At 39.0% G+C, this 15,864-nt stretch overlaps 1 protein-coding gene across 2 annotated transcripts in view; it reads left to right on the forward strand.

Moving 5' to 3' along the window:
- Nucleotides 1-15,864, forward strand: part of COL5A2 (collagen type V alpha 2 chain) — a 166,060-nt gene that overhangs the window by 58,997 nt on the left and 91,199 nt on the right. Inside the window, exon 1 of one of the 2 annotated variants that reach the window (XM_052676462.1) lies at nt 5,264-5,734. The exons of the other annotated variant lie outside the window; for it this stretch is intronic. Coding sequence (XP_052532422.1) covers nt 5,632-5,734 — 103 coding nt within the window. The 5' untranslated portion in view covers nt 5,264-5,631. Of the gene's footprint in view, nt 1-5,263; nt 5,735-15,864 lie in introns of those variants that run through there. 2 annotated transcript variants of the gene reach the window in all.

Genomic DNA, 15,864 nt, shown 5'->3' on the forward strand with positions numbered 1-15,864 from the left:
TGAGACCTTGAGCACAGGCACAGCTCCTAGCCAGCCTATTTCTGAAACGGAAGAGGGTAGAAAATGAACTTTCAGCCAGATTATGTTTACAGTCCCATTGTTTTAACGGAGACCCACGGTTAGAAAAATGATGGACCTCCAGTAAAGGAAAAAGCTCCAAGTGTCTCACTTAGGATTCCTGGGTGAAGAAACTTAATATTTAGAAGAAAAAAAAAAGATGAAGGTTGTTGGTGCCTGTTTGAATTGCAGATTAGCATTTGCCCTTGCTATTTAAACATGTAGTTTGATGGGCGTATATTTTCACTGCCAGTTTACGTCCTAAGGAAGAGGAGAACTAGGTTGACAATGAATTTGTAATAAACACTGAAATAATGATGCCATTCTTCCTGTTCTAGGTAAAAAAAAAAGTACAGTCTTTTTTTTTTTTTTGTTTCAGAAGCACTTCATGAAGATTTCCCTTAACTATTCCTGATCTTCCCCTTGTACTAATGTTGAGTTTGATTTAACTAAGGCATTCTGAAGGAAAGGCTGCCAGTGCTAATAACCTTACATAGCTTATTAGGTTTAGACTTCCTCATAGCAAAAACAAACTCAAAATGACTGACATAATCCAAGACCTCACACTAACAGTTTAAAGCGAAGTATCATCCTACTTCCCTAAATGAAAACTAGCTGTGAAACAGCATTACGTGATTTAAGCGTAAGCAGGAAAGAGATCTTTATTCCCTCTTCTCCAAAAGGACTTCAATTTTTTTAAACCTCCACACCAAAAGTTGATGGGAAAATTCTACTGGAAACAGGCAGCAATGTATCTGATGTAACAGTGTTTATTGTTTCTAGCTGATAGTAATTTTTTCTGTGGGTTTTGGAGCAGGGAGACTGGAATCTTGAGGCAGTACAGTTTGGAATTTAGTCTTTTTAAAGATCCAATTTAAAAGGAGCATCATATTTCTCCATTTATGTTGCTTTTTTTGCAGTTTCCCACTACATTTTCTGATTTTAAATATGAGAATTTTTGTCATTTACTTTGGGGAAAACTAATGTAAAACAAGGAAACAGATTTCCTATGTAGTAAAGAATCTTGAAAGTACAATGTGAACGCACTGCAGAGGAAAAGAAATGTTTTTCCTTCATATCTGATTTCAGTCATGTTAATTTTCATGGTTAACTTTAATAAGACTGCAATATTTTATGCTGACTATATTTTTAAATTAAAAAATGTTGCATGTCTTTTTTTTTGGCTAATTTTGTTCAAAGAGCTATTATTCAAGGTGGGAATTTCAAAGAGCGCTTACCATGGGCTTAACTACCTATGTAAAATCTGATAATAACTCCCACATTGATTTAATCTGTGCTTCAAAAGCAGCACTTTTGAAAATCTTGCATGTTTTTTGATTCATATTTGTAATTCAACCTGAGCTTGAATTTCCCCAATTCCATTAATTTCATGTTGCTACTGAAAGTATGATCTGGCATACTGTGTGTAGCGTTGCATTTTTATATATGAATTCACTTTTATCATATTGATACAAATGAATTTAAAACAGGTTTATACTCTGTGTATGTGAGAGTTTCTTATATTCTACTGAATAGAATGAGCTTTTTATGGATATTGAAATTTTAATTGCTCAGATGTATACATAGTCTGAAAGAAATGAAGATAATTTTTTTTTTCCTGACCTGACTTGGAGAATTTGAAGCATGTAATCATATGCATTTTATTTTCATGTATTTTTGAATCTTCAAAATTAACTAATAGCATTCCCTAGCTTCATCTATCACTCAAAATGTGCTTTGGATATGAAATTTGACTTTGAACCTTACGTACGATTTTCAGTCCTACTCATTGGCTAAAATGTAGGAGTTGATATCAGTGGACTGGATTTTAGGAAGCATTTATCTATATATTTTTCCAGGTTACTGTATCTGGAAATTTCCAGGAGCATCCCAGCTTTGGTGACAGTTGTGATTCCGTGAAGACATTTCAGAGTATTGTATACTCTGAAAGAGGCACACGCTTTTGTGGTTGCTGTTCCCTTTGCTTGATGTAGAGACACTTTGAACCTCAAAGCGTCTGGTTGCTCTTGACTGAAGCAGGAAGCATTGGAAATTGATCTTTTCAGCATATATCTTTTGTTTTTTTTGTCTCCTGGGAGTCAGAAATCAACCATAAATCAGTAGCTGTGAGCATCCAATTGTGGAGAATTTCCAACTGGTAGAAGGAGCCTGGTTCTATGGCTGTGTTTCCAGATATTCGCTCTACTGAGACATACTGGAAAGAGGATAATTCTTAACCCTACCACTCACGCAGTGTCTATGTCTACTAAATTTGTGTTTCTTGCATGCCTGATATTTAATATATAACAGTGGATAGGTAGAAATTTGCTGGAGGAGAATTTATTCCGAGAGGCAGATATCTGGATTATCCTCTCAAGTAACTTTCATCCTGTATAGGTTTTCCTTGGCACAGAATAAAAATGAGCTCCAAAAATATGCATCTGGCTTTACTTCTACTGAATGCATGACCTTAGCGTAGTTTGTTAAATTCCACATTCCTCTGCTCTTACAGAATCCTAGGAACTATGGAAAAAGTGAAAAATGGTTGGAAAGCAATTGTTCCGTAAATATACGGTATTATTTCATGCAGTGTTGGTTTCTTCCCTATTGAGACAAGGAGAGGGGAGGTGTTGCTGTGTGTACTTGGAATTATTTATCTGCCCACTCTTAATTGTTTAGTCTGACTGTGTTTACAATGGTGCTAACTAAAGAATTTCTCTCACTTGTGCCCAATGTGATGCAATCATACATGTTAGGCCTAGAAATAAATTTGTTTAAATTAAAAATGATAGGCTTAATGAGTAGAGCTGTGATGCTTGTAATAAAATTGAAAAGCTCATCAAACGTACGGGCATGGTGAAAGGAAGTATTTATAAGGAGGCACAAAGGGATTGATTTGCTAAATCATTTACATCCTTCTCTATTCTCCGTTGTTCAACTGTTGTAATTATGTGGTATAACTTACTGGTGAGATGATGGCAGAAATGGATGTGAAGAGCAACTTCCAGATATTGCCACAGGAATCTTTTCAAAGGGCTGACCTCACTGACTCCTCGGAAAATAGTTGTACTTAAAATAGTAGGAGAGGTCTGTCTTTCTCTCGGTGAGCTGGAGAGAGGAAAATGTCATCGCCGTTGTTGTGCTGTTTGAAATCAGGAGTAATGACGGTAAGGCTCATTCTTCATGCAAGTCCGCCAGGAATTTACAAACCTGTTGCAGACTTAGGAATCACCTTTTAACTAATCTTAAAGACAAAGCTACTAGTGCTGATGATAAGTTTTACCAGCGAATAGACATCTAATTCTATGGTAGTCAGTTCCTGCTGTAGTTTTATCATAACTTTCCCCAGGCAGGGTGCAGGATTTTCAGCTGAGTTCTCTGAGCAGTTGTCATCTTTCTTTTAAGAATTTTCACATAAATACCCTACAGTTAGTAGCACATAGTTCACAAATGTGTGTGTCTTAATGGTTTTTCGTCAGTGTGCACGAGGAGTCTTCAAAGCACTGCCTATATTCTCATCCTTTCTCCTTTTAAGTTATTAATACTAATATTCCTGTTCTTAAATAATGATAGAACTCTTCCATCTGTGGGAAACCTTACCTTTAGAAGGTATGGTTCTAAAAAATGTGTTCTTTTTTCTCACTTATATAATGATTTTATACCATGTGTAATTTTCATGAGGCAATTTAGCAATAGCAGCTTGCTTGATTATGGCCTAAGCTACTTTCTTGTTGCTAATGTGTGTACAGATCAGTGCCAAAGATCAGGTCTGGCTCTATTCATAGAAGATCAGGTGTTTCTAACCAGCATCACATAACCACAGCTTTTCAAGGGAGGTGCAGCTTTGATTAAGTATGACATCGAAAATGTGTGACTTTTGAGACCAGCAAACCACTGCTAATAGTCATGAACCTGTCAAAACTGAATTTCACCTATGACTGGGCAGGCTGACAGATACTGAGTTTTGGTTAATGAGTTTTGAGTTTCTCAGCTGGTACTCACCAATGATTCTGCTTGCAATGACTCGCATTCCTTCAGTATTTCTCTCTTTTTCTTGGAGTTTGTGCTCCTGTGCTGGTGATTGTGAGATACTACGCTTCTGCAGTGGTTACTGTGTCCAGACACAAAGCGAACAGAGTTTGCTTTTCCTATTTTGTTCTGTTTCAGTGAAATAATTAATCTTTGGTCTTCCTACTGAGCAGATTTCATATAGAACTGCAGTTCTATACAAGTTCTGGTGTTGCTTCTCCTTTTCTGGGCACAGAAGAAAACAGAATGACTTAGGCCTCTGCATGACTTAGAAGGGTTAAATACCATTGGGATAAGCAGAGTGGGCTGCTATTTCCAGCATGTACAAATCCTGGTGAAGAGATTTACATCTCACTGCATTCATTTACAATGGGATTGTTCTGAAGTGCGATGGCTGAAGTTTAAAAACAACAACAAAAACAACCTTCCAGCAGACAATCTGTATTTCCCTGTAGCATGCATTGGCAACTCCATTCTTAGAAGGGGAGGGGATTTGTGATGGAGCTTCCTTTCCAGACAGTCTACTCTGAGGAAAGAGAAAATCTAGCATCCTACTCCCAGTTGCAATGATCCACAAAAAGGAGATTTACTTAGTGCCCATACTAGGATGCTAATTTAGGGGCACTGTCAAGGGCTAAATATGAGGTTGGAGTCTGGGTAGATTTCCAGCTGTCACTCTGTTAGGTGGAGAGGTGAGGGAAAAAGCAGATATCTGATCATTTTGACTGTTATTACGAAGCTTCAAGTGTAGAGCACCTTCCAGAGTTTTGAAATAGTCATCCCAGCTGGTAGGGCTGTAAATATAGAGTACAGTAAGCATTTGAGAAAAGATGATACAGAGCCCCGTGGCAGGGGGAGGAGATGATTTACAGGTTCCCAAATCACGCGGCGCTGATAGCTCCGTGGCCCCTCTGTAGACTGCAGTCACGTTTGCCAATACAGCTGGAGCGAGGCAGGGGGCAGGTACCAGGGAAGGGAGGAAATCCTCCTCTCTCAGCGAGCTGGAAGGGATCAAGTTCCTAATAAGCGAATCAGCTCCTAGTGGGGCTCTACCCTTCAGTCCCAGGAAGAGTGCGGAGGGGAAAAGCAGGGCTTTTTTCTCCTGGCAGCTTCTTACTGAATTATGCTTTACTTTCTTAATAAGTGGTTCTGACATAGCACACACTGCTCAGCAGCAGGAAAATATCCTGCAAGTGTATTCTTAAAGAGTAAAGTTCAAGGAAGAGAGAAGCCAGCTCTGATTCGGTTATTTACCATCAATCAGATTCTTGCTTGGCAGGGAGTGGATGATTATGAGCCTGAACAAGCCGAAAAGGGGCAGGAAGAGAAGTGGAGGCAGCATTCTTCCTATTTAAAGCTGCATCCCCTGAAAAGAGCGCTTGCAGACTGCACTGGAGCTGGTGCTGAAAAAAAGGGCTCTCAGACTTTGTCCCAGGACTGATGCTGAAAGACGGAGCGATTCCCCAGCTGGCTTCATGGTGCTAAAATAACCTTCCATTTCTGCACATTTTGCTGCCCAGGAGGATACATGTCTAATAGCTAGGCATGATGGCAACCAGGGTAGAAAAGAGAACTTTTTTCATCCTTGCTGCTTTATTAGGGCTATTTGTAACCATAAAAGCACAAGAAGAGGAAGATTATGATGCTGGTGAGTTTCTTCTCTCCTTTTTTTTTTCTTTCCCCTTTTTCTTTGTATGCTGAGTGCTTATTGCGTTACTTCGTTAATGAGAGAAATGGAAAACTTGGGGATTTTTGGTTTAAATGCTAAGATTGGGGCTTGCAGTTTGGGAATATAATCAGAAAACAGAGAGAAGTTGTAAAAGTTGGAGGTTTTTTTTGTATTCCCGGCTCTCGGCGCGCAGTCCTGTGAACGCAGAGGAGGAAGGAATGATTTAATGCAAAATGCAGCTGTGGAGCACCCTGAAGTAAACCCTGCTGCCTGGCACAAACAACACGCGGGGCTGGGAAGTTTGCAACAAAAGAAAGTACTTAGGATGAGGCTGAAGGAGGCTCCGGGGCTGGAGACCGACCAGAGCTGGGAGAAGTAAACACAGGAGCTGTGCAGGGTGGAGTCTTTTTGCACCAAACGACATCTGCTTTCTTAAGTTCTTTGTTTTAAAAACACAAAAATGTCATTTTCCTTTCTTCTCTTTTCTTTTGTTTCCTTCTTTCTCCTCTTCCTTTGCCTTCTCTGTCTCCTTCCCCCTCTGGCCCTGGCTGCAGAGGCTGTTTAATCCCCAGTGACAGGCTGTGATGGAACACAGCCTTCCCTGCCTTCGTGCTTTCCCACCCTCTGGCTCACTTATCTGAAAGCGGAGGTTTTTAGCAAGCCGTCTTAAAGCGGGAGGTTTGGCCAGCTGTGTACCCGACCTGTGCAACTTGAACTTTCTTAGGCTGTTCAGTATCTTTTCTGAAGTTAAATAAGAATGTGTGTAGGAGAGAGGTTGGAAGAACTTATACTAACTGTCCTCTTTCATCGGTCTGAGTGCTTTGCTGTCTGTTGGTTTCCTGAAATGTGAGAAGGCTGATTGCAGGACAGTTTGTTGCTGTTGTACTCCTGAAAATGATTTCCAGGCTTCTTGTGTGTTACCTTTTTGGATGTTATTTGGAAAAGATGCCAAACAGGCCACTCTGTTGCCCTACAGTGCAGTTTGTAATTATTTTATTGCATATTTACAAGAGATTGATTTTTCTTGCAACTGTATGTCTCGTAATGCCCTGCATTGCACCAGAGAGTGGGTTTCAAATTCCAGTGACTAATACAGTGCAACAGTTTGGAAAACTTTGTTCTATGAAGTAAAGCAGGACACTCCTGACTCTGCATGGCTGTCTAAGAAGTCCCGTAGAGGGGGCACTTGGTATAATCTTGGGAGCGTAATTCAAATACTTGCCATAAAGGGAGACCAACAGTATAGATCTTTCTTTTCTTTTACAAAAGAAAACACTTCTGAAAATACTGAATTCAGATTTGGGGGGTGGAGGGAGGAGCAAAACAACAGATGTTCAAATGTTTTATGCGAGATGTCTGTGGGATCAAGTTATTATGTGCCATTTATTAGGTTGCTGCTATTATGAAAATTATGGGATGAGCCAGTAATGTAGCAACACTTTCTGGGAGGTACTTCCCATATGCTGATGGCTAAAGAAACTGAGAGGTACGTGGTAACTCAGCAGAAAACACCATAATAATTGAGTGACATCTGTTTGCTCTTATTTCACTCATTCATCTTCCTGTTTGGGACCTTAAATAGCTTTGGTTTACATAGAAAGCTGTCTATATGAGAAACCTGCTTCTCATAAGCTCGATATATTAAAAATGAAATCACAGAAAGAAAACAAACTGTGCTGTGAGGGGTGGGACACAAAGAGGAGGGAGAGATCTTATCCTGCACGTAGGTCTGGTTTAAGTGTATAAATCAGAGAGTTACAATTCTGATGTAGTTCCTGACAGAAGCTCACAAATGCTGCTGAATGGGGAGGTTTGGGTCATTAATTTGTCTTGGTTTCAGTATTAACCAATGCAGAGTAGTGCATGTTATATTGTGCTGCAAGTGGTTGCATCTTGGCAGCTGCTTCACTTATAACTGTCCAGTTGGTGAGTGTCATTTGAATATAGGTGCTGTGTTAAACTAATTTCAGGGGTATGTGGGGAGACAAAGATGGCACTTTAAGAAGCAAAAATTAGAAAAAATTATCATCTCGCAGAAGGTATGCAGTGGTATTACACCAGTCATTTTTCATACCAACACTGGAGAAAAAGGAGAAGAATTAGAAACTGGTTCTGTCAATCACAGTGGAAGAAGGAAATAGCTTTTGTAGAAGCACAGAGTTTATCACAGCAAAGGTGAGATCCATATATTGATAGATAAGTTAAAACAGTAAAGCAGGTAAAATTGCTTTTAAAAAAAAGCATGAAGCATTACTGCTTAACAATTTTTTTTCTGACAGTTACCTTGTTGTACTCTTAAGTAATGCCAGCTTCTATATCCTTTTTTTTTTCTCTTGGAACCATTGCAGGTCGATCTGTTTTGCTCAAGAGCACTTGGCTGGCAGTGCTGAACAGTACACACGCCTTAAAATGCACATTCAGAATGTGAAGAACAGATACTTTGAAGTCTAGTACAGCAAAGTTGGTCATTTTGAGTCTGATGGCTTTGAATGTGCTCGTTAAAAAGTTACATGAGAAAAAAGCCAGCCCTACAAATGCCTGGGAATGAAAGGTCTGAGTTCTATGTTCCTTGTAGGGGCTCAGACAGGCTCAGAGATGGAGTAAGTAGCCAGTAGAGGGCTGAAATTGCATTGTTTGAGCTCTGAACCTTTGGTAAAGGGTTTTCCCACACACACAGCGTTGTCTGTCTTCTTCCTTTAGGATTCAGTATACAGGAAGCAACTAGCAGAAGGTAGTACGTGATTCTGGAATCTTTTCCCACCCACTTGAGAGTGTAAATGTGATTGCTTTCTTCGGAGTTGTTGCTTAAGAAAACTAGAAACACACTTCTAATGGAAGATCTCTTGGTAACTTGGCTTGAAGCAGCAGCTGTGGGAATTACCTCCTTCAAAAGGATTTGTCTGCAGAGTCAGTTTGGGCATATAGTGGTAGTGATCTAATGCCGCAATTTCCTATATTCTCTCTTCACTCCTAGACTTGTCATTAGATTCCCATCAGTTTCTGAATCGTGCTCTTGTCTGAAAATTTTGGGTTGATTTATTCTTCCCAGTCCAGCTCGGGTAGTGTCATCCCTACATCAGCTGAGATCAGCGTGGGCTCTAGTATTGATTCAAAGTATCTGAGCTAATTTCCTCTTGTTCCACTGTGTGAACAAGAACAAACAAATGAGGGTCATTCCCTCTGAATTCATGATCCTCTCTGACCTCTTTGAATTCATCAGGTCTTTCAATTTGTCTGGAAACCTTACAAAGGAGGAGGAGACAGAAACAGCTGAGCTGGTTGAATAGGGGCTATTAAATCTACCATCTACCCCTCCCTAATAACAGAGATAGTATCTTCAGGGGGAAAAAAATTCATGTGTTGCACAGTCTCCTCTCTATTACAGGTACTGGATATTTGGTAACAAGTCTGCTGCAGTTATGAGAAGGAAAGGGAATTGTTGAGCACACCAGATGCTCCTTTGGTTTTCGTGGATCTTTCAACCTTAAAAAGGAGTCCTCAGAGTTCCATTAGAAGAATGATATGAAAGAGGAGAAAACAGTCTGCCTTGATAACTCACTATATTAGTGAGGATCTCATAGTGCTTTGTTCTTCTTTTTGCCGTGTTCCAGATCAGAAGATCACTTGCTAAAATGCATACCTGTGCATTTAGTGAGGAAAAAGTGTGTGTATGTGTGTAGCTATCAATGACTGTGGGTCTAATTTTTGCAGGTAACTGAGAAAAGAAGTGACTATGGGTCCAAAAAGCAGAAAATATGAACACATTACTTACATTAACAACAACAACAAAAAAAACCAAAACCAGCAACCCACAAAAAGCAGTTCTTTGGGGGATGACTCATGATTTGTGACTTCAGAATATTTGTGGTTAGTTCCCCTGCCTATGACAGTGTGGGGAGGAGAAATTTCCAGAGTCCTCAAGAAGATTCCTCCTGCTCACACTGAGCAGGCTCTTGCTCAAAAATTCTGCAATCCATACAGCTGGGGTCTTAAGCCATCTATGTCAGCTCATGTTCTTGGTTTTTTTTTGGAAGTTTTTTTGTTTTTTGAAGAATTACCTGTGATGGTTGTTAGTGCAGACATTTTTTTTTGCCATGGTGTTTTCATGGCATAGATACATAGATCATTTCACTACAAACCAAATGGTCGTTTCTGTCTCTCAATCCTAATTCATGTTTTGGCACATTCACAATTCATTCTGTGGTGAAGTCCTTTTATCTTGACAGTTTGTTTCACTGTGACAACATTTTATTGGGGTGGTTTGTTCGTGTAAAGCACTGCAGATTTGGTTCTGTTTAGTAATATACATTAACTTAAAGCTAAGCCTATTTTTTTTCTTGTTTATGTTAACCTTCTAAAAAAAATTATGGATTTCAATTTATTATAGATGTGCCTAAGAAAATTTTGCTTAATAGCAATTCTTGACATTTAAATAGTATTTAGCCAAATTTCTCTCTGGGCTAGCTGGAAGTTGTATGACTTAAGTGTGGTTAGAACTGGAGGTGGTGAGCTCACCAGGTTACTTGGTTTTCAGTGTTTTGTGAGATGGATTCTTCTGTGTACTTGTGGGGAAGCAGTGGCTCAGAAGGCAAACCTCTGTGCAATGCTACAGTCCTTTAAAAGACCCAAGCAGATGTTTATGGCCTGTCTGCAACTATTTTTCCATATGCAGAGAGAGGCAATGAATTCAGTGCCAAAAAAATAATAGAGTAATAATAAAAAATAGTCAAAATTCCAACTGCAAGCATGTGATCTGTTATTATACGTACACTGATTGTTTCACCCATGTTTGTCTTTGTGACTCTGCTCATTTTTGCTCCTGACAGTAGAAGAATTTCTGAGGAAAATTTGCTTAGAAGGAAAAGCTCCCTATGTTGATCCAATGAATTCTGTTTGATCAGAGAAGAAAGACTGAACTTATACTTTATAGGCAAGTGAGACTATTCTTATTGTAAAGCTTAAGGCAAAAATAAATTTGCTTTATTGTCAAGTGAAAAATTAATCAGATGAACTTGGGATTACTTTTTTTTTTTTTTTTTTTTTTTTTTGAGAAAGGTGTCTTGGACTTTGAATCTTTGCATGAGGCGAACAGCATTGCGTTGTCTGCCTGAAATCTCAGACCGCAGCAGCCCCTCTTGGGTAGATTGCCCTTCTCAAGCCCTATGGAGAGTGTCACAGGCAGGAGGTCAGATGTAATTTGAACTGGAATGTGTGATACATATTTGGTTATTTGGTCATTAATTCAAGTGTAATGACAAGAAGATAAAGAAAGCAGAGTTTTTAGTACTGTAACATAAATGTTGTTCAGTTACTGAATAAATGATTCTGCTTTCAAGTTGTGAAAAAGTTGCTGGTAAGTCATGCAACGTTCTGAGTAAGAGAGGTACCTTACAGGTGACACTGTACTGTTCACATCTTTGATGTAGTCAATGCAAGATGTGTGTGTGTAAATTCCACTGTTTTTGTCAAGAATTTTATTATGTGATTTATGGTTATTGTTTTTTTTTTTCCAATTTAAATTTGGAAATTGGAAGAGTGAGTGCAGTTGTTGAGCTACTAGAAGTCATGAAGCAGTGATACTGTTCATAGGAAGTAACGCATTTTCTACATTCTACACCTTCTCTGAAGCAAACTTAGTAAGAATATCCTTTTGCTCATGTTCATTTCTTTAAAGGAACATGACCAAATCACAAATTCCTACTTATTCTGGTGTTTGCTGTGGCTCATCCATGCCTGTCATTTTATTCTTTACTTTGTGGTGCTAAGCAACTTAAAGCCAATGGGGGACTCCTTACTACTTCTGTAGGATTGTATTTGATGTAGAAGATAGAGAACTCCACCAACCACTGTCATGCACTTCTTGTTCTGCTCCAGTGGCTGGCTGGGTCTTGAGCCGCATGCTTGTGTGTCAGCAATATGGATGATGGGCCGGGTTCTGTGTTACTGCACTGACAGATGGGTCAGATTGGACACTAAGGAGATTTGACTTGCTTAGATTATTTTGGAAGAAGAAGTGGCGGGAAACTTTTTTTTCCTAAGTCATCCAATATTACTTGAAATTGTCTACTGCAAGAATACACGTTGTGCCATTTCAAGAAATAGTACATTGCTGGAGCTCCTGGAAGGGAAAACACTGTATACTCTGCATGCCCTGTGACTGATGCGTTTATAACATTCTAATCAACATTTCTTAATGTTTTGGATGTATTTCAAGTTAATAGTTTAAAGAGACCCAAATATTTAGATTTTGCTATTACTGATTGCACGGAAGGGCACTGGGGCCCTCTTGCTTCTAAACATTTTTGCAAATTTTAATTTTGAGTAATCAAAAAATGAATATGAAAACCTTCTGCAGATGAAGGAAAGTAGTTACCAGAATTGGGAAATCTAACATCCTATTGCTTTTTCTTGGTGGTAGAGGTTTTTGATGCCAATATGCCTTAACACATCCTTGCTTTAGACCAAGAAAATTGTTGCTAGTTCTGCATTTATTTAAAGTCTATGTTAGAAGTTTATTTTTTATAGAAAATACAAATACTGAATATTCTGTGAGTCTTTCTAATGCTCAGATATGATTGGAAACTATAAGTGTTACTTATAGAAATACTGATAGTACTTTTATTCACTTAGGTTTCTTACATTAACTGCATGTCCAGCTTTTACTCCTGAGTTGTGTCACACTTTAGTCTCTATATGGTTCCCATCTGCCTCACTGAAAACTGACATGCAGATAAGCTGCTGGAGAGGTTGACTGCCATTGGATTTGCTATTGAAATTCTCATTTCATAGGTTAATTTAAACTTATGACAGTAATAGTATACATGGAAGTTTGGATGCTGATAAGCACTCAGTGCTGTGATAATTAAAATCTCTCAACAGTTGCTTACAGTTATCTTTCCTTTCCAGCAACCTACATTTTTTGTAGCCTGCTGTGCTGTCTTTTATTCTCGCAGTGAGAACAATTCCATTACTCTGTTCTCCCACCCGCATTTGCTGCGGAAGGGTCATGTGTTATGTAAGCACGAAGACTAAGGAGGATTGTCAGGGGGTCAGCGGCGGTGTGCTGCTGTCTCATACAGGAAACACTGTTCGTGCAGGCCCTTGAGATCCTGTTCGTGTTAGCTGCTGAAGAAAAGTCTCCTCTCTGGAGGGCAAGGCTCACGTTGTTCCCTGTCTGTGCTACTGCCAATTGAAGGTAGACTTGCTTGGACTTTTGGAGAATTTGTATTTTTCTTTATCTTTGTCTAAATCGTACAGTGGGGAAAATGATATATGTTTTTGTATTGGGAAATTTCTACAGTGTTTTGTGTCTTCTGTGATTTTCATTTATAGCATAGCATGGATGGTCTGGAGAAGTAATGTGAATCTCTGTGCCCCAGTTCTTGGGATAATGGGGCTAAATAGAAACACAAACAACGACTCTGATACTGCTGGCAGGAATTCAGAGTTCCGTACATGAACTCATGGAGAGTAGGAACAAGAGTAAACTCTTTCATTGAGGCCTGTTCCCTGCTGTGCAGGAGATGGCTGATGAGAAGGTCAGTACGTCATCTTTTCCCAATAAAATACTTGCCAGCATCCTTCAGGAAGCTGAGAATCTTAAGTGAAAGATTAAAGGCATGTCAGTGTAGAAAGAGAGTAAGGAGGTCAAATGTATCATTGTGAGACTATGTCTTAGCCCAGTTGGTCCAAGATTAATACTGTGCTCTAAAATGACAGTGAAAGTACAGGGAAGAAAGTCAAGAACAACTTGCTTGTTATTTGGGAAAAATTTCTGCCACTTGACCCTGGATACCTTCGGGTGCCTTCAGAAGCTGTGCTGAGAGTTTGCTTTAAAGCAATCCTCCCTATTCCTGGAGATCATAATAAACCTTGATTGATTGATGATTTCTTTCATCACTTTCCAGTCCAAGGTCTCATGTCTCCTGTTTTGTTAAATATCCCAGTAGGCCAAGGAGAAATGTCTGGGGAAAAACATTGAAACAGAATCAGCAAACAGAAGCTGTACTTGGTTGCTTAGCTGTTTTATGTTCAGCTTTGCTCAAGTTACAGGGTTCTACCAAATTTTTTCATGTATGAAAATGGGGTGTAACGATTGTCATCCTGTGGTGATTATTTTGATCTCATTTTCTACCTATCTTAATGATTCTTTCCCTCAGCTGCAATGCTTCAGGTTTTCCAAATACATTGCTTCACATGCGCAGTGGCTGGGAAACAGCATTTTAATGGAAGCTTCGCAGCCAATTGAAATCTCACTTTATGCCAGCAGCTTAAAGAAGTTTAGGTGCAATAAAAAGGAGAGCATTTTGTTATTATCTGTAACCAGGCCCATAGAAACCTATCAAATAAGTGAGCTACCATGGAGGTTAACCACTGAGGGCTCCAGCTGGCGAAGCATGACTGCTGGTGCTAGCTCAAAGCTTTCAGATGTCATCTTTACAGGGATAGGCCATTTATTTGTTGTAGTTTAGGAAACATGACTGCTTGCTCATCCTAAGTTTTGAAAATCTGCTGGATGTCAGGCGCATGATTGTTGTTGCAGGGGAAATAGCTTAGTGTTTTGTTTTTTTAAAAAAAAAACCTTTTTCTCCAGATAGTTTCAAAATTCTACTGTTTCATGACTTCATGCTGTGTTGTTCGTGTTGAAAAGCGTTTCACTGCTAATGAAGCATTTGGTACTGGAACTGGCTTGAACATTGCCATTGTGAGTGGTGGGAAAATTAATTAAATATACATGGTTAACAGGATCTATTGTGGATGATGCCTCATGGTTTTGGAAATGGTCTTCTGGAGTCATCTAGGAAGAAGGCTGTTAGTGAATTTCACAGATGAGAATAAGGAATGAAATACTTGCCATCTGTGCAAAAAAATATGGGTAAGAATCACAAAGAACAGAATTAAAGTGAAGACCGGACTGAAGGGTTACAATTACACAAATTGATTTTATGTAATGCTGTGTGATCAGAGGAGAGTAAAACTTAGAACACAATTCGTTGTCACATCTAGGAGCACAAAGCAGTATTCTCATGACTTGTGCTAGGCAGAAAAGCATGAGGAAAAGGAAGAGAAGCTTTTGTTCACCCTTTCTATGATTCTATGATTCTATGATTTTGGTGATCAAATCTAATGCCATCCCAAATGGTAGTATATTGGGCGGGGAGAGGGAGGATAAAATGGAATTGTATGGGTGAATTTGCATGAGGCAGGTATTTTGAGAGTTGAATCGTTTTTACTCAGGGTTTTTGCTTTGTGTACACCTGCCAAACTGAATAATTCTCAGTGTGTCCAAAGATCAGAAAAGGAAAGTCAAGGAGAAACAAAACAGGCAAGACTTTGCAGAGAAGCTCCATATGGAAGGTGGAGCTCTTGCCTTTTGAGGAGCCCACGGCTCTGTGTGACCGAGGCATTGTTGCCCTTCTGTGACTTCAGTGGGGAAAAGGTGTGGGAATAGTTGGCATTTTTCACTTGCTTAGAAGCACTGAAAGAAATAGTAGTGTCTCTTTTTTCTTTACTAATTTTCCATTGAAGGAGTGGCTTCTTCTATTAAAAAATAAAAAAATTACACCTAATAAATAAATGGAGAATTTACTAGATTTCAATCTAAAAGATTATCATCTTAAATACATGATGCAGACAAAAAAAAACAAACCCTGGAGTTAAAAGTATATATATTTTTCTTGATACATGCTCTTGAAACATGGAAAAGCTTTTCATGTTCTGTGTATCAGCCTTGACAGTGTTTTTTCATGAACGTGAGGCATTACAACAACATTTTTAGTGAGTGGCTTATAAGACCAAATTGGTGCAGTAAGCATATGTTGCCTCTTATGAGACTTAGTGACCCTGTGTTTTATAAAACAGAACCTGTAAAAACAGCATGAGTAGTCTGAGTAGTGAGATGGGAGATGCATGTGACAACAGCTTTTGAAGATGTGATTAAGACTTTCATAGGCCAGTATTCAAATTGGAGTACTTTGATGTCACTTTTATAGGCAGATCACAGAAAAGGCTCTTAGTTTTGCATCTGAAATCCAAGTTGATTGAAGACTTTGTTTCCAAGAAACATTAGTGGAAAAAAATATTTAATTTCAAATTGCTTGTACTAGAAG

Source organism: Tympanuchus pallidicinctus, unplaced genomic scaffold, assembly GCF_026119805.1.
Source record: "Tympanuchus pallidicinctus isolate F22 unplaced genomic scaffold, pur_lepc_1.0 scaffold15, whole genome shotgun sequence".
NCBI lineage: Eukaryota > Metazoa > Chordata > Aves > Galliformes > Phasianidae > Tympanuchus > Tympanuchus pallidicinctus.